The 27489-nt window shown below is 45.6% G+C and overlaps 1 protein-coding gene across 2 annotated transcripts in view; it reads right to left on the bottom strand.

Moving 5' to 3' along the window:
- The window catches only part of NRK (Nik related kinase), a 109653-nt gene extending 90757 nt beyond the window's left edge, over nucleotides 1–18896 (bottom strand). The window contains exons 1-2 of one of the 2 annotated variants that reach the window (XM_068956746.1): nucleotides 18776–18896; nucleotides 13974–14039 (exon numbers count right to left, since the gene is read on the bottom strand). In XM_068956746.1, coding sequence (XP_068812847.1) covers nucleotides 13974–14039; nucleotides 18776–18832 — 123 coding nt within the window. In that variant the 5' untranslated portion in view covers nucleotides 18833–18896. The remainder of the gene's footprint in view (nucleotides 1–13973; nucleotides 14040–18775) is intronic. The other variant, XM_068956745.1, reaches the window with a different exon arrangement.
- Between the last annotated feature and the right edge of the window lie 8593 nt (nucleotides 18897–27489).

Here is a 27489-nt window from a genome sequence, read left to right as displayed (position 1 = left end):
AGCTACAAAAACTTTACTTTCTTAATTTCTTCATTCTTTCTCCATATTCAGGCTTATCTATGGAGATTAGGCTACAGTACATTTATTTTCTCTAGACATATCCTCTTCTCCTGCCTAGGAAACGGTCCCAGTAGGCATCCAGAAACCCACTATGCACATGCACACCTACTCCACAGCATGTGAGGCGGGAGCTCAGCACATCTGGGAAACGTCAGACCTACTTAGGCTGATCCACACATGCACAAAAGCCCAATGTATCCCGAATTCATCACATTTACTGGCATGTGCCACATCTGCAATGCCCGAAGAGTCCAGTGCTTCACAGCTGCTGGGTTCATTGGGCACACCCCGCTCAGCGAGCGTTGATGTGCGTCTGCCTGGCAAACTCCAGAGAAATCTGGCAATCTTCCACCAGGAGAGATGGTAAAACATGTTCAAATGTCTCTGGAAACAACTCATCCTTCATCAGAAAGGAATCCTCCAAGAGGAACAGTCTGGGGCACCCAAACCATGTGTGAGCACTGTCCGTCCTCGTTCACAGGGCAGGGCTGAAAGGCTCCCGCAGAACCAGCCCCACTTTCAGCTACTCAGGGAAAACTCAATACCTCACCACAGCACGGGATTTCAGAGCACTAGGGAGACTTCGGTCCACAGTACCTAGCTCTACCCCATATATTAATAAGTGATAATCATGTTTCCGCTGACACAATTTGGCTTCTGGATGCAGAATGTTTGCAAAGACCCCTGTTCTGATAAATATTTCATGTTAGACTGGAAAAAGCAAATAACAAAGCAAAGCAATTTTCTCCTGGCTCTTTCCTTTTTCCACGTTACACGACAACCTCAAGGATAATCTGTGTAAATAATACATCTGAGAGTCCATTATCTAAACCATATGCATATTTATATCATTTTTCTTACATATTTTAGTGTAATTGTTCACAGGTTTAAAGCAAAGAGTAAAACCAAGTAGACAAATCTATTACAGCAGAAATAATTAGTAAATTGGTTATCTCTTGTTGTTATTTTTACATACTAGGAAAAAAATCCATGCTAAAACTTAGCCTAATAAAACAAGAAAGTTAGAAAGTGCCTTAAGTTCAGTAAAATAAGTATTTTTTTCTTATGCTCTTTTCATCAAAATGTTTCCACTTTTAACAATAGAGACACAGGAAAACAATTGCATGAAAATTACTGATATCAAAATGTAACAACTGTAGAGTCACAAAACAGAAATCAGTCAATTTCAGTATCCTGTAAAACTCAAGAAAACGTCAGCATTTTGACACCTGTTTTCGCTTTATGTTGTAAACATTCCTCACACAACGGCAACTCAGAAATAAATGAATTAATTTTTACATATTTATTTTAGTAATGCCAAATTTGATAGTGCCTTCTTTTCGGGTGTATAATCCTAAAGACGATCTATGAAATCTTAAATATTCTGCTAAGCTAAAATGCATGTTCCAACGAAACGAAGCAAATGAAATGCAATGTTTTGACATTTCTGAAACAAAGTTTGAAAATGAACGTCAATTCATTTCTTAAAATTTTCCTACTAACATTTCTGTTGAACTCAACATGTTTTGATTTTGATGAAACCACGTTTTCAAACAGCCAGTTGTTCAGGATGCAGTTGCCAACTAATTCTCAAAAGTCAGCTCTGTAATTATGCTCATTCCTTTTAACCAGAATCCTGAGACGCTTTACAAAAACTTGAAGAAGGACTGCCTCCATTTTAATAGATTCAGTCAGAAAGGAGCCCCCACTTCCAATGAACTCGTGCGTTTTCAAGCACCCAGAATTTCGAAGCAGCTCAGAGCTTAGGTTGATCCGCTTCTTTGAAAAAATGGATCAGCAACACCACAAGCGGAATCGCTCGGTACCGATCTTTTCCTCGAACATCTGCCCTTTCCATAAGGATGCGAGGCAGCAGCGCGCTTCGGTTAGCGCTGGCCATACCCATTAAGTAGCAAAAGATAAGCGGCAGAGGCCAGAAGAAAAGCCAGATCTCCCAAACTGCAGCTGTCAACCTCTCTCTTATCTTTATGAAAAAACACATTATTTATATTATGGGAATGCCTAACAGCACTGTCGTAGACCATGTGCTGGCTATTACCTCTTAGCTTAAAACATTACTCTTCCAGGGGACTGAAAAGGCCACAAACTCTGCAACAACAAGCATCATCTGGATTGGTCGCTTCCTAAGATCTCAGCAATTACTATGGCTGTGGGTTTTATTGGGGAAAAGAAGGGGGCAGAAAGTGACCTTTGAAAAGTGGTGCTTTTAAATGCATCTTAAAAACCTTTCACAGTGTTGGAAGGTTACAACGGCAGGATTATAAGCTTACAAGGGCTTTAAAAAATATATTAAAAAAAAAATCACACTACTAACAGCTGAAAAATAGTTTTGTGTATAATTTTATTCTCCAGATGTGTGCTCGCAGTTCTGTGCGGGCCAGGGAAGTCACCACTGGCCAGCAGCCTGAGAACAGCTGAATGCCCAGACAGAAGCAGCACAGTTTTACATTTATGGACATTACGATTCAAAATTACTTACTGGAAATTTCATTATAAGAGGACAAGGGGCTGACCTTCACCTGTGTCTAACAACTGAGCTGTTTGACCAGAGCTGATAACGAAAACTGGCTTTAAACTCCGTTTCCTCATGAACGCCAGCATCACCCATCCCTCCCCTCGCTCTTGCTGCCGTCAATCAAGCTTTGCACTCTCCATCCTCAGTGAAACAAGTCTCACTACCTGACTGGGAGGACTTCTGTGCAACCTTGGTGCTGACATAAATCAGCACATGGTTTGTGGGACAGCAAACGACTGGGCTCAGGGCTTGATCTGAGGAACAGAAAACAACTCTTTACTGCTGTTTGCTTCTGCTTGCCCCAGGAAAGCAACACAACGAAGGGCTTGCTGCAGCTGCGCTCCGGTTCTGTCCCTAGTGGTACCCTGAGTTCAAGTCCCAACCACATATAAAACCCTTCCTGCTCAAGCATGACAACGCTTTTACCTGCTGTTGAATGACCTTCAGAGGGCAAAAGTTACACCTCTACAGCTGCAACTCAGCAGCTTCTAATACAAGTGTTTCCTACAGAGCTACTTCACGATGTGTCTGTTCGTACACAAGTCAGACCAACTTCAGAGGAGCAACCGTGAGCTCACCTTTGCAGCAGTGAGGGCAGCTACAGCTACACACACAGCTACAGCTTCATTTTGCAACTCCAACAAACCATCATCCATTCTCCTCTGAAAGAGGATTGTGAGACTAATCCGGTACCAGGGAAGTTACAACATGGCGAGGGTGGGGAAATCAGAGGTGGGACAAAGAGGAGCTCAGCCAGGCTGGGGCTCTAGGTGATGGTGCCAGGGCAGGAGGCACTCAAGCAAGAGATTTGAGAGCTCAGGCTGGAGGGCTAAAGTCAACATCTCTGCAACAGTACCAGCGCACAATCACTGGTCCACGCGCATTACAAATGCTGCGCTGTGTCCAATCCATGGAAAATATTAATCCACTGCAATCCTCAGCAGGAGGACCTGCCTCGTCATGGACTATTGTATTTGTCTCTGTTTTTTCCAGAGCAACAGCTGCAACAAAGCACTACTGCTACGGAATTACTGGAGACCTCCATTCACTATTTACATAAAAAAACATCCTTTGGAACAAGGTGATTCTTTGGTTTTCTAAAATACATACCAGAAATGATCCTTTGCTCCCCAAGACCTCATCTTGCAGGGCTTAACTGCTTGGTTCAGTATAACAAACTTGCTGAATGCTCAAAAAGTAAATTGTAAAGCACCATCACGGATGATTTCTTTACAAAAACAGATTCCTCAAGCATAAACAAATTCAAAGACATTCTTAAGAAAAATACCTGAAGATTGGCCAAGAAACTCAGAAAAAAGAATATTTACTGCTGGTGAACCCAGAGATGACATCTTGTTTATGGGGACAAATGGAAAGGATACAAGAGCAGCACACACTCCACACAGTTCTTTAGACTGATTCATTACACTGTCCACTTTACTGCACCATATGCTGGATAAGTCCATGAAATACACATAGTAATACAAAGAGACAAGCAGGCTATCAATATTTTTTTAGGAAACCACCTGAGAGGTTCCTTTTATTACGTTCTACTAGCTATAGCCCAGAGGTACCAAAGAGGTATTTTCAAAAATATACATGCATCTTTCAGATTATTAAAGCAGACCTGGAAAGTAACATTCACGCAGAGCTATCAGAATTAGAGAAGTGGAGACACAATGATGCGGGTTGCAAGGCACTAAAGACCTATAATTCATTCAGAAAAAAGTACAGTTGCTAAAGGTAAACTGTAACAGGGTTTCCCTCAAACATCTAGAAACAACACGCTAAAGTCTCTGCTCTTTAAAATTATATGATATTATTGCATTCATTTATTCCCACTGCTCATTACATGTTTGGAGAGGTTTTTGACTGCAAATAGACAATATTTCACCAGTTTTCTCCTAAGTCCACTGATTTATTTTGAAGAACTGAGAATACAGACAAGGAACTATTTCAGAGTTGGTCAGGCATTGTAAGCTCCAGTATGCCAAGTGCTGGTCACTCTGATCCCCGTCTTCATTGAGGCATGATTCTGCAAGCTGCTGAGCAGTTGGACTTCTGAAATCAATGTCATTAGCGATGTGCTTGAAGTGCAGCATGTGCTTCAGTGGAGATTTAAGAGGCTGAACTTATTCTTTCCTGCCGTGCTCAGAAGATCACCAGTGCATTTTTAGCACGTCTTCTTACCTTAAAATAGTCTGCCCCCATGCCAACATCTTAAGTGTTACGCAACGTGAGCTCAGAATGCCACCAGTTAAGGATGGAAATGCACTGTTCTCTCCCACACGGACAACCAGGTGCAAAACATGGAAGAGCTGGAAGTGGCAGGCCTGCCAACAAATTATTTGCAAGTATTCTACTATTCTCTAATGGCTGATCTGGCACATCTAATTGCCCAAAGAGCCTTTGTTGTATTAGAAGCACTCCACAGCTGAGAGCTTTTTAACATCCTTACTCTTCTATTTTTGATAAAATAGTCCTACACTTAAGAATCTTAATTGAATTCCTCTGAAATATTCACTAACTAGAACCAGGACTTCATGACTTCCTAATTAATTTCACATGTATGATCCATTATTCTAAATACCAGTGCTGAATGTACTTTGGCAGTGCCATATAGCTAAGGAGAGAAGCCAAGATACAAAAACAAAACAAAAAACCAAAACCCTCTCATATTTCTAAAAGTCACTATGAAAAAGAAAATCACTCTTGGATTCAGACTTGGACCACTATACACATAGGGTATATTTCAAACAAAATTCAGTGTCACTACATCTTTGTGTATAAGTCAGTCACCCAGGATCTAGTAGGCTACCTGGACAGGAGGCATGTTGTATCCACTGAGATTCACATCTCCTATACTCCCCAAACATTCCCCCATCCACGTGTAGGAAGCTATCAGGAAAATAAGGCATTCAGTACTTCAAACCCTAACACTATAAGGGAGCTCCCTCCTAAAAAACACAAGATTGATTTTTAAAAAATTCAGTTTAGGTAAGTTCCAGCTGTCCTTTGATCTTCAGCATGACCTATCACATGGACTAGAAGCGTACTTTACTATCAGTACGCTGGAATTGTTAGTTAAGTGCAGGATTTGAGGAAGCTGGGGATTTAGTAAATAACACCACCACCAAAGTGTTCAGTATAGACAATAATGCTTTGAGAGCTGGCCACACTCATTAGGAGCAGTTTGAGTACCCATGTCCTTAAGTAGCTTCTTGTATGTTGTAATAGGAAGGCTGAGGTACAAAATCCAGCTGTTTGCAGCTACAAAGTGCATGCTCCAAAGGTAGAAGGTGTCCCCTTCAGGGACACTCAGAAAAACAATAAAATATCTGAGATTTACTAATCAAGGCACTTTCTCACTGTGGCAAAATTTGACAACTTGACAGACGGTGACAAAAATCCTTGAAAATTGAACGGCCAGAGCAATCTGTTTAGTGTCCTATTGTCTCTAAAACAGACTACGCAGCTAGCAGTGATCTCAGGATCATGGCAAAGTCTAGGCTGGAAGGATGACCTCTTGAGGTCATCTGGTTCTGGCTTCTGTTGAAAGCAGGGCCTTAGATTAGGCTACCCAGGGTCATGTCAAAGCAAATATTCAAACTTGAATCTTTCCAGTGAGGGAGATTCCTCCACATCTCTGAGCAGTCTCATCAACATTTAACTGTTCTCATGGTGAAGAATCTTATTTCTTACGTCCAGATGGAATTTCCCAGGAATAGCCTGTGCCTGTTGCCTTTTGCCCTGTGCCTCCTTGTACATCTTCTCTATCTTCTGTAAAATTACCTTTCAGGCATTGGAAGACTGTGATTTGATCCTCCTCAGTCTTGTCTTCCCTAGGTTGAACAAACCCAATTCCTTCAGCCTTTCTTCATATATCAAGTTCTCCAACCCTCTAATCATTTCGGTTGCCCTCCAACGGGCTCTCAATTTCTCAAGGTCTCTCTTGAACTGAGAGAACCAAAACTAGATACACTATTCCAGATGTGGCCTAACATGAGCCAAGTGGAGCAGAATAATCATATCCATTCAGCTGCCGGCTATGCTCTTACTGATGCAGCCCAAGGCATGATTTCACAGAATCACAGAATCGTTTAGGTTGGAAGGGACCTCTGGAGATCATCTAGTCCAACCTCCCTGCTCAAGCAGGGTCACCTAGAGCATATTGCCCAGGATCACATCCAGACGGGTTCTGAATATCTCCAGGGAAGGAGACTCCACCACCTCTCTGGGCAACCTCTTCCAGGGCTCGGTCACTCTCACAGTGAAGAAGTTTTTTCTCAGGTTCAGGTGGAACTTCCTGTGGTTCAGTCTGTGCCCGTTGCCTCTTGTCCTGTTGCTGGGCACCACGGAGAAGAGACTGGCCTCATCCTCTTGACACTCCCCCTTCAGATACTTGTACACGTTGATGAGATCCCCTCTCAGTCTTCTCTTCTCCAGGCTGAACAGGCCCAGCTCTTGCCGTCTTTCTTCATAGGAGAGGTGCTCCAGTCCCCTCATCATCTTTGTAGCCCTCCGCTGCACTCTCTCCAGGAGCACCATCTCTCTCTTGTACTGGGGAGCCCAGAACTGGACACAGTACTCCAGGGGAGGCCTCCCCAGGGCTGAGGAGAGGGGCAGCATCACCTCCCTCGACCTGCTGGCAACACTCTGCCTAATGCACCCCAGGAGACCATTGGCCTTCTTGGCCACAAGGGCACACTGCTGCCTCATGTTTAACTTGTCCACCAGGACTCCCAGGTCCTTCTCGGCAGAGCTACTTTCCAGCAGGTCAGCCCCCAGCCTGTACTGCTGCATGGGATTATTTCTCCCGAGGTGCAGGACCTTGCACTTGCCTTTGTTCAACTTCAGGAGGTTCCTCTCCGCCCACCTCTCCAGCCTGTCCAGGTCCCTCGGAATGGCAGCACAGTCTTCTGGTGTGTCAGCCACTCCTCCCAGTTTAGTATCATCAGCAAACTCGCTGAGGGTGCACTCTGTCCCTTCCTCCAGGTCATTGATGAATATATTGAACAAGACTGGACCCAGGACTGACCCCTGGGGGACACCACTAGCTACAGGCCTCCAACTTGACTCTGCGCCATTCACCACAACCCTCTGAGCTCAGCCATCCAGCCAGTTCTCAGTCCACCTCACCGTCCACTCGTCTAGCCCACACTTCCTGAGCTTACCTAGGAGGATGTGATGGGAGACACTGTCAAAAGCCTTGCTGAAGTCCAGGGAGACAACATCCACTGCCCTCCCCTCATCTACCCAGCCAGTCATTCCATCATAGAAGGCTATCAGATTTGCCTTCATTTGCGGCAAGGGCACATGACTGACTCCACAGCCTATCTAACAAAGGAGGTAAAGGACCAACGCAAGGGTGTGGAAGCTTTAAGAAGAGTGTATGGACATGTATGTGAATGTATTCAGAAGTTGTAGGCACCTGGGAGAGGATGAAGAGGACTTCACAGATGTTACTAAAATCAGAGGCATGAGGTTGAATATGAAAACATCAAATCATGACTGTAATGCATTTAGTGACCCTCCAGCCCTATAACTTAAGATTTCAAGGCAATCTGTTCATGAGTACCATAGCATTTCAGATCTTATGACAGTGGCAGTAGGCTGCATTAAGCTCAGATTTGTTCTTGAAACAGATCCTGTTGCCAGCACTAGCAGATAATCTCTATTATTTGTTAGCAGTACTGGACCAAGGATATACACAATGAGCAGACTCCATCCAGTAGACAGCAGCAGTATATTTCCTGTACCTTCCAGCCTACAATATTGAATTACCTTTTCTCGTAGATAAGATAATCAGTTATCCTGTTAAAAACCCAAATAAAGAAAACAAAGAGACAAACAACTACTTCCAGCAACTGCTCTTGAATCACAGCATAGCATTTTGTCATTTCTTAAAAAAAAAAAAAAAAAAAAGTAGTAATTTCCCCCCTTGACTCATTGAAGTTTCAGTGCCTTGAAGGCTATGATTGGCTTGAAAACCATAACTGACCAAAAATGAAAATAAAATACCCTGAGCTGATACAACACTTTTTAATGTCTGTTTGTGGCAGCCTGGAGACTCTGAAATCACAGCTCAGCAAGGACAGACACTTCTTAAAAGATGGCTACATCTGACCAGCCCTTGAAAGGGAGGTTTTTGAAATCTTCAGCTTGTACACGTTTACCTTCTGGATTGCAGCGAACATAAAGGCAACATTTCTAAATTTAGCCTTTCAATAACTGCCTGAGGCACTACTATCAATTAAAGCTTTCAATACAGTCCACAGGCTTTCACACTTCATAATTTAGCATGGCCATGTAATTTTTTCCATGTAGTACCAATTCTTCCTTCAAAAATAAACCACGTTGCTTTTTAAAATTTTTTCCTGCTTGGTCTCAACTACTTCAACCAGTCATTTAATGAAATGAATTATGAAGAACTTAAGAGACTTGCAAATTGTTTAAGATAAACTGAAAAGTCATATTTATGCTTCACTGCACCCCTGCCACTGTACATCAATAGCGGAGTAACTCATAACTCATGTCAACAATTGAAGTGTGATTCAATGCCAAGCAGCAGCTGTATTAAAAAAATGGCACTTCCTTACTCAGACCTGCTTCCTTCATAAGTATCCAGAGTCTTACCTGATTACATAAGAAATAACAATTTTGGCTGTGCAGAGCCACTGCAGGAGGGCAGGGTGGCTTCCACCCCTCTGCTAGCCTCAGCAGCAGCGCTGCTTTGTCTTCATCAATCACATCATTACTGGGAATCCACCTCCCCCCTCTGAATCTCCCAACCCCAAAACAGAGCACCTCGCAAATTCTCCATGGCCTCAGAGTCCATTAAAGACATAATCATTCTGTACACAAAACAGCTCTAAATCTCTCATGGTTTATCATTAGCCTGCAAGATCATACTCTAGAAAACTTCAGCTCCGGGAACGTGCCAAAGACACGACCTCTCACTCCTTAAGCCAACCAAAAACGCTGGCTCCAGAAAGGGGCTGATGCTGATCTGCATCATTAAGACAAAGGAAGCAAAAAAAGCCCCAGTCAGGTGCTTTTCAACATCAGAAAACTAGCAGATCATGCAGATGCTGCTGATGACTTCATATGGCCCAGGAAAACTTTCTTAGAAGGATGAGGACTCTCAGAGCACAGCTGAAACAGGAGGATTAGGAATTCAGCAAGTTTTATTTATCTTGTTAGCTTAAAAAAAAAAACAAAAACAAAAAGCCATGAGCTGAGTCCCACAGTGTGTTTCAGAGTAGGACCATGCTCTCAAGAGCTGTTGTTTGCCTGACCCAAACACTTCAAAAATGGCACCTGCTTCAGCCTGCCCCAACTCACCCCTACTCCCGTCACCCATCAGAAAAATGAACCTAGAATTAAAGCAGAGCACTAATCAAAAGATAGAGACTCCACTAACCAACTTCTACTGGAGATTCACCCATCAATGAATATGAAACCAAGAGCTGGTCTTCGCAAAAAAGAAAAAAAAAACCCTAAAAAAAACCACTCAGACACTTCAACTATTATTAAAAGCACAAGCACATGCAAAAACACAACTACATCAAGGATGATACATGAACACTGCCCAAACTCTTCATAGCAACAGAGCACAACTGTTGAAGAAAAACAAACAGCATCCCCTACAGTGGAATTTTTAGAGGTAATAGGGGTAGGCAAAGAATTATTCAAATCATAACACTATCAGGTCTCAACAGACAAGCCTAGGTTGCAACATGTAGCCTAAAGCATTCTAAGACAACGCATATAGCCATAGATATTAGCTCCAGAACGTTTTCCAAGGTGCCACATTTAACAGTGCAGTAGCTGTTTCTCACCATAACGTCACAATATTGTAATAACTACTGGTAAATACAAAAGATGGTATTTATTAAATCTCCTACATCACTTCCCACAGTGTTACTGCCACCCCAATGACCCCAGATTCAAACTTCCTTAGCTTGTTTGTGAAGAGAAGTTCCAAGGCCACGTGACCACAGGTCGGAGAGAAATACTTTGGAGAGTTACCCCATCTCACCCACAAAGTCTTCGTGGTCCCTGTCACTTACAGTCCACAGGAAGACAGCCCGACCAGTGCCTGGGAAGGTCTAAGCTTCTCTTTTCCATATGCATTCAGTGGAGACTGTGCAACTGGACACTATCTAATCTTCTGCACTTTAAACCTCAGGAAACAAGGGCATGAAAGAGTTAATATTCATACTTTTCCAACTGCCAGCCAATGCACTACCTTCAACTGCCTTCACAGAAAACTCACTGCTACCACCTTCCATGCTTTTGGTCAGAGTCATTTCTCCAGACTTCAGCTCCTGCAATCAAGCAATTAGCTGAAAAACACATCTGTCATTTGAAGAGATAACTAAGTCTAAGTCTCACGACTTCTGAGCTCCACCAGATTTGTTAATATTCATACTTTTAAAAAGGCTGCAATTGCCAGTGCTGGCATATTTATGTCCTACTACTTCATAAGTTGTCAAAAAATCCCCTAGCTTTTAGTCAGTTATTATATTCAAATCCTAACTTTATAACTTCCTTAGACAGCTCAAGTATTATTGTGGACACAATTTATACCCTTTCATTTCATCATTGTCAAAAGACAGTGAACTGGAACTGGTCTAGAATGATTCAGTATGAACAATATTGTCCTTCAATAAATTTGTTTCTAAATCTAATGATGAACCCTGTATTTTTTCTTGTCTTTATGGAGCTGCATATATCAAAACATATAGCCTAATGAGTCATCTTCACAGCCAACCAAACAATTCAGTGATCTTGGACATATTTTGTTTTGATTATGTGCAAACTATTATGCATATCTATTTCTAAACGTATGGAAAAATTCTGATGCCTTAGAAGAATAAATACATGCGCTAGTGACATGACTAAGCACGTGGGTAACTGATTACTTTATAACTTAAATATTTATGATCACGCGCCTATACTCTGACTAGACAAACTCCCAAATGATTCCAGCATTGCCTAATTAGCTCCATCAGTCCTCACACTGTACAGGTTGAGGGACATCTTATACAGCAGTGAAAAGAGAAGTGAATACCATAGCCTAACTTCTGTGGTTACTTCAGAAGCAGTAGTGCCATTTGCAGCTGCCTTCCTTCAAAGCAAACAGGAATCTTGTTCGGGTTGCAAAGGCAGCACCAGAGAGACTACCTCTGAGTACGTTCATTTGGTGCTCAACATCTTCTGCAGAGGTATTTGCAAACACACTGGAGCTTTGGACGGTGTGAAAACTGTTCAAAACAGAGACTGGGTTGACCACATGCAGTTTGGAGGCGACACTTTGTATCTGCCCACGTCAGCCGTCCTCATTTGTGTTCTTCAGCTGCAGGGCTCACCGCCAAACCCCCGCAAAGAGCAGCTCCATCCCCTAAGCAGGCCTCAGCAGAAGACCCTTCCTTCACTTATGGTACGTGTTTATATGAACAAAGCCTTTGTTATGAGCGTGCTTCCACAGAGCCAAGTAAGTTTGGCAGAGCCAGGGTTTCACACAGCCCGTTCATCTCTCTACCGCGTGAGCTGCTCGTGCCCAGCTGCCCCAGGAGCTCCCCAGATGCCCCCAGCCCCGCGGGGCCCTGTCTCTCAGTGCCTCGCTCGGGTGCTGCAGCGGCTGCAAGCGCAGAGGAATGCTCAGAGGTTCAAAGCACCCACTGTCCCGAGCTGTCAGACCCTGCTCTCCTCTGTGCACAGTGGAGAGCAGTTACAAGTTAAGCACATATGGAGAGTAACCTAGCTGAGCCCTTGGGCATAATCTTTAATTTTGTCAACATTTCTTACATATTCTGGCATCCAACATTCAAGTAAAACCACACGATCGCTTAAAACATTCTCTTTTGCAGCAGAGAAGCTAAACTATATATTTCCTTCCTGTTTCTGGCATGATTAAGAGGCAGCTGATTCACCCTCAACATTCTTAAAAGATGTCGAGATTGAAAATTTCTCTCTCCCTATATGAAATAAATCCAGACATTAAAAAAAAAAAAAAAAAGGAACAAAACATCGTTGTTTCAGAGGCAGTTTGGGGAGTTTTAGGAACTTTTACCGGCAGAAATCTCTGTGATTCCACTGACAACAGCACCCCTAGATGCTTACTGGCATCTGATCCACCCATATGAACCCCCAGGTCTTTATTTTTAGCTTGGTAAACCTGACCTCAGTATCTGAATGTCAGTCTCAAAAACAACACAGGCATAATCACAGCAGCAGACAAAGAGTTACATGAGAAAGATCCTGTTTCTGATATAAAAATAAATAAAAAAATGTAATACGGGAAAGCTGAAAACAACATCAATCCTCTGGACTGCTTCTGCGGAGAATTTTCCAGTTTTCTAAAAAGTATCAGTAGTTTCAAACAGGAACTTAAATGTGATCACAGCAGATCTGCCACAAGAAGACGGACACCGAAAGGTAACAAATGTTCCAAAAGGATCCATACATTGGAATTGGAGAAAGACAGACAGTCCTCCTCCTGCGTTTCTATGCATTAGGGGATCAACGCAGGAACAGCCGGCACGGATATGAAGAGACGCATTATGTAGGCGCTTGTCTGCGGTGAGATTTGAGGGAGATTCAAGAGCAGACAGCTCCCTCCACTGCTGTGCTTCCAACGGGCCAGCGCTGCGGCCTTTTCCTTCCCGTCCTCTTTCTCCGAACGGGAATAATGCATGCTCAGTTCCCTATTTTATCATGTCTATTTTCCCTTCTTAGATCATTCTTAAGAGAGGCTTTGCAATGACAGAACACTTTCCTAGACTAGTTCTTACAACTTCAGGTGCGCGTCGCGCTATGCACCTAACACGTCACGGCAGACACAGTGCTTGGCTGGCTCTGACTTTGTGACTGGTAGGTCTGCTTTGATATCACAGGCACAAATGTTGTAATGGAAACCAAAAACTTCTGAGCCTGCCTGCGGAACATGGTGAATCCACACCTTTGTCAGGGTGCTGCTATTTTAATCTATATTGGGTACGCCACCCAATCCAGCCCAAATTTAGCTATCGTTGATGTTAATTTGTGCCAGCTATCTATCAAATAATTTTGAAGAAGTGAAAACAACCACAAAGGGAGAAAAAAAAAAAAAAAAAGAACAGGGCAGAGGGAAGTCAGCACAAGAGCCAACACACTAATCTGACCTGCTGCAGCTAAGAGGCACGAACGCTCAGCAGAAGGAAGGGGCACAGAGTTTCTGAGCTGACACCATTTTGCATCAAACAGAAGGGACAGTGAGATAACGCACACTATTATTGGGATAGTATCTTCTGCTTCTTAAATGGTGCTCGTTTTTGCTTCAGGAGAAAAGCTTTATCAAGAACAGCATCATAAATTAAAGAGGCATCCAAACCTTATAGACTTGTCCATACGTCCCATTTCCAACAACCTGCACCAGTTCAAATATTCCTGCAGGGTCCTGCAAAAAGCAGAAGAAATAACATGATTTGCAGCAAAGCAACCGCTTCATAAGGGAGCAGAACTGTTCACAATCAGATTGAAAATGTCTGCCGCACACCTCCTAATGAATCTGTATCACAGACTAGCGGGGAAACAGCAACAACCATATAACAGTGTACCATAAGCAACACTTTGTTTCTAAAGTTTTCAGCCAAGTTGCTCAAAACTCTACAGAAAACAACTCGATGAAGATTTGTAACATGTCAATACTATAAATACGACAAATAAATGGACACGTGAGAAGAACATGGGAATTCAAGTGATATACCCAAGGTTCGCAATGCAACTTAGTGGCAGAACAAGGAACAAAATCCAGGCTTCCTATGCCTGAAAACACTGAGCTAGTCTAGAGGCTGAGCTGCTGCCCTCTGCTATGAAATGCTTAGTATTAGTAATGAAACAAAAGAAAGACCCTAAAAAATAAAATTGAAAAATACCATATAAAGCATCTGAGCCTGATTACTTCACAAGAGAGAAATATATCATCCCAGAGGAATCATAATACCAAATACAGGCTGAGAATGGTCAATTGCCCTGTCGTGCAAACATAACAAGGTGAATTTGACTGATGTACACAAGTATTGGCTTTGAACCCAAACTGGATTGCTGCTAATTTACACGAAAGATTCATGTATCAGGTGACCAGTGTAGCACATGAATCACACAAGCCCGGCTGGTTTGGCATCAGTTACACAAAAACCAGCCACTGCGACAGATGTCCTTCTCCAACAACCATCCCTTGCAACTTCTCACATATAGGAAGACCATTCTGCAGCAACGCACGGGCAAGTAAATGTTCACTCCCGCGTAAGTGAGTGCATTTAAAAAAAAAAAGTTAAAACTCACTTGGGAGATTTATTTAAAAACATTAAGAACTCAAGAGACCAGTTTCTTGGTATCTGGTAGAGCCATTCATCAGTCCAGCTCATTTCTTGGGATGATAATAATTGAAAGATTTAAATAAAATATTATTAATTCCATGTGTCAGTTTTACCACATCTGTTCCAGCAATCTGTCACATCAGTTGATGTCTATTGGTACTGCTGAGGGATGCGACATAGAAAAAAGTTCTATATCTCAGAAGCACAGTTTCTACAACCGTGGTTGGAAAATATCTTTTTTTAAGATACAAAACTATTTTTCCATGCAAATACTATTCTAATTATATGTTATTCTTTTAATTAAAATATTGCATTCCTCATATGTGATCTGGAAATTTTACTTCGACAAAATAACCATGGAAATACATGGGCTTTTCTCTGAGTAGATTCTGCCTTTATCAGCATGACTGTCACAACAAAGGGGCAACCGTTTTCACTGTCAGAGCCACGCAACACAGACTTCCACGCTGCCTTACTGACCAGTTATTCAAAGCAGCTCAAGCAGTATCAAAATGCAAATCCTCCTCATATCCTCAAAGATATACTTTGGTCTCACACTGAAGGTACTCATCAATTCATTTCTTCTTCTTGGCGTTAAATGGCTTTTAATCTTACGCCTCCTCGATCGTCAACCTCACAAGATTTTTTTTTTTAATTATTATTTTTAAATCTAATTAACAATGCATAACTAGGCCAAATTGCTAACTTTCTGACCTGTGCCCTGGCTAATCTGTGTCATCTCTCTTCTGTCTCTTAAGACAAGATGATAGGGCATGGCCTTCTAGGCTTCGGCCCCAATTCCTCTTACACAAGAGGAAATCCGTGAGATTACTGATGCACAGAGCTAGGCACAGGTGTAAGACAGCTGTAAGCTTCCACACTGGGATCTTTGTAAGCCACTTTGCTTCCTTCCTATTTCTTCATTTTTCATTTCCACCAGTCTTGGATATACCTGAGCCATGCTCTTTGCTTCAGCCCAGCTGGCATCTGCAATAACCCACTGCCACTGCTGGCGCTAAAGCAAGAAGTTAGGCAGTTGCCACAAACTTCTGACTGGCGCGTGACCGACTCACTGAGCCGTGCCCTGGTTTGCAGGCTGCTCCCTGCAGCAGGCTGCGCCCCTCCACGGAGCTCCTCTCCGCAAGAGTCTCCGTGCGGAGAACGTCCCGTGTTCCTCTCCTGGGGAGAGGCAAGCAGCTGCCCCGCTGCCACCCCTGCTGCTGCGGAGAGGAGCCCTGAGGAGTTCAGCGGGGTGCACAGCGCACGGAAATCTGAAAGAAACTAAACTGCATTTTAAAATTCCGAGTATGCCACTGTCCCTTACACTCAAACATGCGCTTGGTCCTCACTCGTTTTCTCCAACCTCATCTATTTATGCAATAATTTCACGTGCCTCAAAACCAGCTTCCCTCTCTCCCTCCGATCCATTTCATTCTGCTTTAGCATCCTAATAGCTCATTTCTAAAGGTGTCAAACACTTCCAGAAAAACCCAAACAATTAGCTAAATAAATGTTAGCATTAACTTTAAGACAGCAAAAATCCTACCCTTGTCTTGTAGCCAATCAGGCATTAACGTCTCAAGAACCCAGAGCACTGACTGCAGCCAATATGCTTGGCCACCTCCCTCCCTTCAGTCAGGACACAATAGTGAACAGAGCCTTGCTGGAGTCATAAAAGATATTACTTTGGGCTCTGACTTTGGTCCTTGCACTGCCCTTGTTTGCTTGGATATCAGCACTGCATCCTGCACTGCCAAAGTCTTCATAACCGGCCAACTTCTCAATTATCTTGGAGCTAGGTATCATCTTTGATGTAGTGCTTCCTCTCAGCTAACGCTGAAGCCCCGTGGTCCAGCTAACCCTTCAGCAGCCAAAATCCTGACCAAAATCCTGACATTCATCATTTTAAGGTTAATTACTGTAATGGACTATACCATGCGCTGGTCTTCTTGCTTTCCTGCAAGTCATCTGCAGCATACCCAAAAGGCAGCAGCAAGACTGCTGACCTGGAGGCACCCAGGCCACCTACATCACCCCTGCCCAGCAGCATGGAAAACAGCCCACGCAACAGGAGCTGCAACAGGCCCTTCAAAACAGCCGCAGTGAAACCAAAGGCAGCTGTGAGAAGCACCAGCCCCACTACCCAGCCTCTGCCCCTTGGCACCTAACACAGCCACCAGAGCCATTTAACCACCCAGTTGCCTTGACGAGCCCAGGCTCAGCGGGTCTGTAATTATCACCGCTTTCCCCATCAGATCACCCAGGCCTGCCCGGGGAGCAAATCGATGGGCAGCTCGGGTGCAGTGAGATGCTCCCCCAGCACGTGGAAACCACAGCCCAAAGCAGCCCTTTCCACGAGCCGGGTGAGCCCCCGTTTGGAGGGGCAAGGCTGGCTCGCACAGGCCGAGGGCGATCCCGGTCAGAGACGACCGCCCGCGCTCCCTTGTTGGTCCAGACTCCCTCACCGCAGCTGGGTGTCACAGGCAGTCCCCTGGGAACCCCTAAAACACGGTATAAAGGAGAAGTACCTTTCTTTACATAATTTCTATAGTGCCCAGCCCCACTTTTTCCTCACCCACCTCCACTTCCCACTAAGGACGAACCCCAGACTAAGGCCGCAGACAGATCAAGCAGACTTCCTCTGGATAGATGCGTTTTTCCTTCCCCTGTCCGGGCTGAGACTTGCAGCACGCCAGAGCCTCCAGGAGGGAGGCTCCTGCATTGTCCGGGCGTTGACACAAAGCCTGCTGCCTGGCTTGCAGAACTATCCTTTTTCAAGCTTACCCTGGTTTCTTATCATTTATTTAAGATGATGATAAGATTCATCTGCTTAGCTCTAAAGACCTTTCCTCATTTTGTCTTACTCCTCTGAGCAAAGCTAGGGGCTCTCGTGCCACCTTTTCAAACCCGACTGACTCTGCCGCCGTTCTTCTGCCTCTCCCTTTGGCCTGGGACACCCTCCCTGCCATATGATTTTTGCAAAAGTTTTTCCCAGCCCTCTTTTTCTGATATTTTTAGAAAGTAACTTCTTTTGGTTTCCCTGCCTGGGACTGACTGCATTTTGCCACAGCTGAACTCTTCCCTCTTCTTCTTTCCCTGCTTCTGGGGCTTCCTGCTCCAGGAAAAAATAGCTTTGGTCAGACAAGGGTGGGTAAGTGGTCAGCTTCCAAGTGAAAAAGCAAAGTGGAACTAAGGGGCATCACTCACAATCTTGCTGACTGGCTGTGGATACAAAACACTAACAGGGTCACTTTTAACATGTCCCAAACTGGATTACCTTAAAAACTGTGAGCCACAAGAGCGTAATGTCAACAACTCATTGTAAACTAGGTGAATGCTGACTTTTTCAGCTTTAGAAAAAAAAAAAAAAAGCCCCACGTATATTTTCTTCTGGAAAACCCTTATTTCTCGTTTGCGTTCTCTCCACAGCTTCACAGGCTTCAAATCAGTCTCGGTAAAGTCAGCAGGCGTTACGCGTTATCTCAGGAGGGGAGCGCAGCTCTGCGGTGGGACGCTCCCGCGGGCCCCGGCGGGCCCGGCAGCAGCAGGCAGGGCACCCGCCGCGCGGAGACGGCCGGCTCCCCCGACACCTGCCCGGCCATCACGCCTCCCTCCCCGCCCCTCGCGCGGCCAGGCTGGGCCACGCGTGGCGCGGCCCCACCGGCCCCACCGACGCCCGCGGCTGGGCGCCGGCTCCCCGCGGTAAAAGCGAGGAAAACCCTCTGCCCGGCCCGAGCCCGGGCGCCCCGTCAGGGCGGGGAGGACGCGACGCGCCCCGCCACGGCGCCCACGCCGCGCCACGGCGCCCCCTTACCCGCAGCGCCGCCAGGTCGATGCCGTCCAGGCTCCGCGCCGCGTAGTCCCGGGCCATGGCCGGCGCGGAGCCGCGGCGGCGCGCGGGGGAACGGCGCGGAGCCGAGGGCGCCCCCCTCCGCCGCCGCGGGCCGGGCGCACCTCGCGGCCGCCCCGCCGAGCTAACGGTGCGCGCTCAGCCCGCGCCGCGGCGGCCCGGCATGCCCGGGGAGCGCTCCCCGCTCAGCCGGCGCGCAAGCGGCCCCCGCGCCCGGCGCCGGCGCCCAGCGGCAACTTCGGCCGAGACATTTCCTCGGGAAAAGTTTGCAAGGAAGTGACGTGCCCGCCCGGGGGGCTCGGCCGCGCCGCTGCGCGGGGCTGCGCGGCCGCTGCGCCCCCACGCGCGGCCGGCGCGGCGCCCGCCACTCGTGTCCCCTCCCGAGCGCCGCGGCGCCGCTGCTCCCACGCAGCCCTCCTCTCCCCCCCCGTTGTTGTTGGGTCTTTTTTTTTTTTTTTTTTACAATTTCTCGGCACTTTTGACACTTCGCCGTCACCTGCTGCCGGGAACGGCATGGGGCGAGCACCGCGGGCAGAGGCGGCTCCTGCCTGAATGCCCCTATTGCGGGCAGTTTGCCGTGGAGAAACGCCCAGTGGGGATGCAGCTCCCTGTCCGGCGCCCTCCCCGCCGCCGCAGCCAAAAGCGCGGCCTGGCTGCCCACCCCCCGCTTCGCGCCCCTTGCTCCTCTCTGCGGCTGCAGTCGGTTGCTCCAGAGTTAATAAGGCTGCTAAGCGGAGCGTATTCAGGAAGACATCTCGGCTTGCTTGCCTAAACCTCAGCAAAATTCAACTCGCCACAAATAAAAATTCCAGGCAGCGGCAGAGAGTGGAGCGGGGGCTCGAAAGCCCCCGTTTCCAGCCCGGGAGTTTCCTTTGCCTCTCCCAGACGCTCTGCCGGACTGAAAGGAATTGCATAAAAGGGTATTTCAAAAATAAAAAAAATCACATAAAAGAGATAAATGAAAGGATATACTTTGGATTTTATTTCTAAGAAAAACACCTATAAAGACACCTTTGATCTATGGCTTTTTATATGTCATAAAAGGATATCTCAGAGCCCTATAAAGACAAGAGCCCGGGGCTGTCCTAATTTCAAGTAACCAGCAACAAAAATGATCATTTAAACTTTTTTTAAACCCTCCCCACCCCCAAATGTGCATGCACACACACCCCCACCCCCCCACCCACCCCCCCTCCCCTTCTGGACCCTTTCGTTCGGTGAGGAGCCTCGCAGACACGAGCGAACGCCGGTGACAGCACGGCTGCAGCAGGCGCGGGCTCCGCGCCGCCCCGGCCCTGCGGCAGGAGCGGGGCTCCCCCGGCGCGAGGGAAACCCTCCCGGGCCAACGGGCCCTGCGCCGCCGTCCCGCGTGCTCGGGGGCCCCGGCGGAGAAGAAGCGGTGACACTGCAGAGCAGGATGGCAAAAAATACGTTTGGCAAGCCTGCCCTAAAGTGTTTCGGCTTGTTTTGAGAATGGGGCATGTTATTATAAACTCCGCTGCCCATTACCGTCTCTTTTGCCCTGTAATTATGAGTGCAGAAAGAACATAGTGTACAACTGTATTGTAGTGGGATGGAAGGGCTCGCGGATAATTTTGGGTCTCCTATTTAAAGAAAAAAAAAACCAATGGAAATACAAATTAACTGAGATAAAGTTCTTAAACACTCCCCAGTGATCCTCAGAAGTAGGATCCTGGCCAGAACGTTGTCCTCGCGCAGTCAAAGCGACCAAAGCGCCTGAAATTCTCAAGCAGTGTTTTTTACAATCATAGACGTGAAATCAAGTCAAAGTGGCCCAAGTGCTTTCGGTGCCTACTAGCACACCGTGGCGAGTGCAATGCCCACAGCTGTGTGACAGAATGTTGTAATGAAGTCATTTGGCAATTTCCTTGAAAAGAAATGCTGATGCGTCATTCGACTTCAAAATATTCTTTTAAAATAGCCCATGCTGGGTGCATTAACTGCTAAAGTGGCCCCGGCTGTACGCTCCCCGTCCATCTGTAGGCCAACATATTGATGCACAGTGACAGATCTGAGGCTGGTTGCTGCATTAAAACATGAAAGGTTTTTTTTGTTTTTTCAAGAGCTAAACATACATAATGCAGCTATATGTGACATCTGCAGAAATCAGGACGCGGTGGCCACACGCTCCGCCAGCACCCTGCCACCGCCCCTGCTCCCTGGGGCACTGGCTGGAAAATCCTGGCCCCCACATCACCTTCCCATCAGCCCGACGAAGTCAAACCACAGTGTTGCTGCCCATTATGGTCTTCCTGCCTTACATAAATCCATCATTAGCCTTTCTGCTCCTGTTATTTCTCACAATCCCCCTTTATCTCTTCCCTAACCTTTGGGTTGTCCTTTGTCTCCTGCCACTTCCAGCTTCCTTCCTGCTTCCCCGTTGGGAACTGATGTGAAACTCATGGTTCTTGTCCACTAAATGCCCTCTCTCGCTTGCTCCCTCCTCCGTCTTCATGGGATTCTTCGCTTAAATTGATCCTGCTTGCTTTGCTTACCTCTCTGGTCTAACCTTTCTGTGTGATAATTGTTTCTTTGCCAGATCCTTTCTTTGACGACAGCCTCTTTGGGAGCGGGGAATGTTTTAACACAACTTCGCACAGCTGTTCGCAAACGCAGTGTTGTGTAAGAGCTTTTATAAGTGACTAGTGAGAAGAGCAACAATTTACCGTGCTTCCTGTCTCCCTGTCCCAACCACTGAGCATGTGGAAGGATCTGATCCTGCTTCGTTAAACCTAAAAGCCACACTCGCGCTGGCTGTCGTGTAGCTGAAGACATTTCACAGACTGGTCCTGTAAACAAACCCTCAGTGGTCTTCTCTCCCGATTTCCATAAATAAAATCTCAGCAAGTAGCATTACTCCTCGGATTGTAACTCTTTTGGGCAGGACCACTCCTGGTCTGCTTGTTCCCTGCTTGTACAGCTCCCGGCACAGCTCTGCACCATCTAGTTGAAATCTGCACGGCACTGGTGCACGTAAAGGATTCGTGCAAGGCCCTTGCTAACAGCACCCTGCAAAGCTCCGTCACTCAGCCCACAGCCAGGTTTCTTTGACAGTAAGATATTGCAAAAGGGAGGTAATAGGCCAAAATAGCAGAACGGCATTGGGCCAATGGGGAGAAAACTAGTGGTTGCAAAGTAAAATCCAAATTAAAAGTCGCAGCAGTGCAACTCATTTGTATTGCTTTCCCACGGCACAAGGAAAGCGTGCGGAAGGGAGCCGCTGCTCCCCCAGCGCCTGCGCGTGGCTGCTGCTGCTTGCACACCTGAAGGGCATGGCTGCACAAATGCAGCGCTTGTGCGTGCATGTTGCTTCGTTTCTACTTGGCAAAAATCCCCCCAGACGATAGGAAAATCTGGCTCTAAAAGTATAACGTGCCTGGTAATACTTTTGTAGGCAGATCTCAGCGTATCTTTGCTACGTGCTTTTATCACTGCCTTTCGTTGTCTTCTCTCCATGAAACCCCGCTGCTGGCGACGTTTCTGCGGACAGAAGCGCGCGCCAGTCGTGCTCGCACCTTTGCGGGCAGAGCGGCTCCCTCGCTGCGGCCGCCGAGCGAGGAAGGCAGCGCACCTCTCCCCCGAAACAGCCTTGCCGGGCGAACAGAAGCAAGAGCTGATTTTGTCACTAGAATTACAGCAGATCTGTCGAGGGCGAGAATACCACAGAGCAGAGCCAGATGTACCAGGCCTGAGTTTTGTCACCAACCTGAGGACTGTTTCTGCAGAAGCAGAAGCTGCGCGCCGCATCCCCGCTAACGCCCTGCGCGTCCCGCTCCTGCCCCAGCCCCGCAAAGCCCCTCCACAGATGGGGCGCCTGCGCGAAGCGGACCACCGCACCGTGCTCTTCTGTGCGAAGCCCTGTGCCAGAGTAACTCCCAGGAATCAGGAAATTCAGGGTTTCAGCTCAAACTGCCATTCAAGATACTGAAAACCCACATTTATCTTATTAATAATAAAAAGTGAAAAGAATCCCTTAACACAAGTTCAATTAGAAAATGAAAAAAAGCACAGCAGCTAACGACATGCTATTACTAAGGCTTTCCTCTCCCACAGCTACGGTCAAAGCACTGCAGCCAAATTCAGCGACCACAGACCTGAACATGAAAACCTTTCAAATATCTCTAGATGCATGCAAAGGACATTTTGTATTAAAAGGGAAGTGCACAGACGAAAGGGAAAGAACTTCCTTTGTTTCAGCAAAGGAAATGCCATTGTACCCAAGAAGTATGGGGCTAATCCTGAACTCTTGTCTCTGCAGAAGCTCCCACTGAACTCAGATGTGGGCCCATACTAGTACTGCTATTAGTAATTGTCGCTGCCAGATGTGACACTCAGTAAATGTAGAGAGCGTTTAAAATGGAGGTTTGAATTGACACATTGGCTTCCTGCTTTTAGCCTTGTTTATGCTGGGATCTTGGCTACAGGTGTAAGCAAATGTGAAGCTGGCAGAAAAATAATTAAAAAAAAAGATAACCTACAACAGAACAGGATTTCCTGTTTGCAGGAAGTAATCAGCTTCTTAAAATTTGGTTTCAGTCTGAATGAGACAAACTGACTCTTTTCAACATTTCTCGGTTCTCTGAACTGTAAATTCAGAGAAATTATCATTCAGAAAACACCCAGGCACATAGGATCTTCTCCATGAAATCGTGCCCCAATGCTGCTCCGGGAAACGGATGTTCCTGCCGCTTCCACGACTGCGGGAACAGCAAGGCTCCGCAGCTCATGCCACGTCGGTGGCTCCAGAGCCAGCCTCTCTCCAAGTCCTTCCCAGCACGTCTGGGATCCAAATTCCAGCTCTCCATCAGGGAGCTCGGGAGCCCTGAAGCACGAGCTAGGCTCCCTGCTTGCTATACAGCGAGGAGGCAAATCCTGCTTCAAGCTTCTTGGCTTCCTGGCTCCCGGCTTCGTGGCCAAGAGCCAGAGCCCGACCCCAGCATGCCTGCCTCCCCCAGGACTCTGAATCATGCTCTCTGCAATGATACCCGAGCGCTCGCTCCAGAGGAAAACAGGATCCCTTTACATGTTAGCTTTCCCTGGCACTGAAACATTCCCCGAGAGCTTTGTTTGGCTGGAAAGTTTCTAACTTTCTGCAAGGAAATTGTGTTCTGCCAGTGCAAGAGGTGCCTACACCAGGGCTGCTGCAGACTCTAGGACTCAGACACCAGCACCTCACTTCCAGAGTCCTCCATAAAATCCCCCATGATTGTTTTTTATATGAACAGAAGATTTTAGGCATCTCTTCAATGTTTCTTCAGGGCACAACCCTTAGCTGAGAAGCAATGAAGTGACGCAAAAGCCAATAAAATATCCTGGTAACTAGAGGTCCCCCCCACCGGCTCCCAGTAGTGCCATCAGCTCTGTCCAGGTTGCTCAGTGAGGAAGGCCAGTCTTTTTGCCTACCTAATGCTTCAGGAACCACTTTGTCCTCATTTGGTTGCACCAAAACCAAACACCTGTTAACTGCTGATTACAGGCCAGTCAGCGGGTGGCAACATCCAGCATCATATTAAGCCCAACACCCATCCCTCAGTAGGGTCTCTTGGCTGCTGCTTGAATCATGTCTCTTTATAGCGTCATTCTGGAAGTGATTTATTGTTACTAATGTTTTTTATGAAGTCCTGGGGTACAAGATTTCTGCTGCTGAAAATCTTGATTAAGTAGGCCAGTCACTAACTTTCAAGTTTTCCCTTTCCATTTCTAATTATAGTATGGTTTCTTACCACGGATGACTTTGGTAGGCTGTCAAGAACAGGATTACACACTGCCAAAACTGAATAGGATTGTACAGAGCCTGGAAACGTCTTCATGCTAGCTTTGTGCAGTCTGAATGGCAGTATTCACACAACAGACCGAATGAGTACTATTTGATGAACACAGAAAGGCCAAGAATAGTTTCATCAGCTCACACCTTTGAAAATACTGGTACAATTTATCTCAGCTGCTGCAAAAAAACCTTTGGATTGCAGGGGGGAGAAATTTAGGTTTCAGGCCACAGATAGCCAGTAACTTAGATTCCACATCTAGTCAAAAGGCTTTAAAGCAAACAGATAAACAACCCCCCACCCCCAACCTCCATCCACTTTATACTTCAGTGTTTCTATGACCATCCCTGCAGCTCTTTGAGAGCAGGAGGGTGTCTTTGTTTTCAGAGGATTTTTGGATCAGCCACTGAATATTTCTCATGCTTTCTTCTAGTTGAGCTAAAGAAAATTCCACTGTTAAACTTTGTTCCAAACATATTTGGATTAGGCCAGAAAGTAATATTTAAACCTGAATCTGTCTTCAGATTTGCACTTCACAGAGCTTGCTGGTGCTGGTATTGGGAGACAAGGTTACCACCCTTAGTAAACTGGGAATACAAGAAATCCAGACAAACAAAACAAAGCAGTCATTTCCCATACAATTCTCGGTAGCACATACAGTAGATTTCAGCTCTTTAAAAATTAAATAAATAATTTTTTTCAGTTCCTGGCAGCCGTGATAGTTTAGTTTCACAGGATATCCAAAATGAGACCAAACAACTTCCTTTCCAAATGATTCCTGAATGGATAGGCAAGTTGGAAAAAGTGCCTCTTACTACTGTAATCACAGCCAGGATGTCCAGCTCATTTCCCAGGGTAAAATTTAAAATACAGGTCTCCCACAAAACTTGCGCTGGTCAAAATGCTGCTCACTGGGACTGCTGCAGAAATTAATTTTCTTTTCAGTGACATACCAACAGGCATGCCCAAGTAATGTGTCCCCCAATACACTCATACAGAAAGAGCACGCGAAACCTGTTCCTTACTAGACTGATAACCCTCTCTTTTACTGCATGACCCATGACTTCATGGCATTGTTTCAGTGCAGCAATTCAGCGTTTCTCAAGTCACACTCCACTGCTGGAAGCTTCCTGTTTCCTTTAAGCCTAGTACACTTCCCTGCTATCCCAGCCAAGAGCCAAGCAAATCTTTTCAGGGAGAACAGTCTTATTTTTTTCCTTTTGGACTGATGCTATTTTGCATTTCTGCCTTTTGGATTCTCAGTCCAAATGATCGGTTGTGATTTTCTGCAGTAACATAGGAATCATACGAATAACTTTTTTCTGGTGTGAAAGCTTTTTCTGCTATGTTTTTTCCCATTAGAACTCTTTCTATTTTGATTTTCTTTTCTTTCCTATTCCAATGGGTATTCCACTTTGAGTATATGCCTAGTGTCTGCATACCAACATGGTAGCTACACACTGTGATAATAGCTGTGCATAAAGGCCTGTCTTGCAAATTTGCGAAAGAGCAAGATGATTTATTGAAATAAATTGAACTCAAATTCTATATTACTGTTTATTTTACAGTATATTACTGTTAATGCAGGTATCTGCCTTACTAGAGGTTTTTCACTTCCCTCCTCTAGGATAATTAGCAAAGTAATTTCTGCAGGGATCCATTCAAAGCGGCAACTGTTTTAAATGCTTTGCAAGGAATAGTAGCTATATGTTACTAGGTCATCAGATCCCAACGGGTTTTATGAATACCATAATGAATTTCAGCCCAACATCTGTCTACTCTCTGAAACAGATGCAATTCTGAGGAAAAAATAGCTGCTGCCTCTTCACAGACAGATTTTTAAGTTAAAAAAAAACCCAAATACAAAGAATACTGACATAGCACAGTTTTATTGCTATCACATTAAATTTATCAGCCAAAACATTATGCTGCACACAACCAATTTCTTTTGCCAGACAAGTTGTGGTAACTTTTCTGACGGACGTGGGTTTTTGACTTCAAAAAAATCTTGTAGGCGTGGTTCTGCCAGCCAAATGGTAATCTTGGATGACTCATTTCAGAGTTCCTTTTATCCCAGCCACTGAAGTTTGCTGGTTAGCTCAGAAGGAAGTTACATCTGAATCACCTATGGTTTGGGGGAAATGTGAGATAAATGTCATTTCAGTTATGAACAAAATTGGATACAGGGCCTTGGGTTTGTGCCTGGACCCCACGTTCCTCACCCCTTCCAAAAGGCAAATTCCAATGCAGGGCTGACTTCCAATGTACTTAAAAAAAAATAGCTTTATCCTAGTTTTTTAATATCATGTGCCAATCTGGGTATATTCTCAGTAAATTAAACAGATTTTCTCAGTCCTGTTGCAAGCCTAACCTGTGCCTCACAAAATTACACAATTTTAAGCTTGTCTTAAACCACAAACAAAAAGCCTACCTCATTGCTCAAGTCCCACTGACATATCTACAGTTCCCAAGCCTCTTACTTCTCCTTTTCTTAGGGGAAAAATATGTAAAAGAGGAACTGTAGTTTATGAGCCCTCATCCAGCCCTTTGGAACAAAAACTGGCCTCTGTGACCTGTTAAACATCTTCCGAAAAGTCTCCTCTATTCTCACTCCAGTTTCTGTTCGGTTCCAAGTTGTTTTTCATCTCAGTACTTTGTCCACTTTGAACATTTCAAACACCCTTGGATGCCCTAGTGCAGTGCCTGAGCCTTTTAAACCCTCCTCTTTTCCTCAAGGGAACTGTCTTTGGGATGCTGTCTACTGCTTTTTTGGGTGCTTTTTTTTTTTTTTTTTTCTGAAATGCTGGATGGGAAAGTCAAAGGGAATCTTGTTTGAGCCTCGAGCAATAGTGTCCTCTTCCAACACTAACTCATGAATATGTCTATGCCTTT

Source organism: Struthio camelus, chromosome 11, assembly GCF_040807025.1.
Source record: "Struthio camelus isolate bStrCam1 chromosome 11, bStrCam1.hap1, whole genome shotgun sequence".
In the NCBI taxonomy this organism is placed as follows: domain Eukaryota; kingdom Metazoa; phylum Chordata; class Aves; order Struthioniformes; family Struthionidae; genus Struthio; species Struthio camelus.
This window is presented reverse-complemented; position numbering and strand designations above follow the sequence as displayed.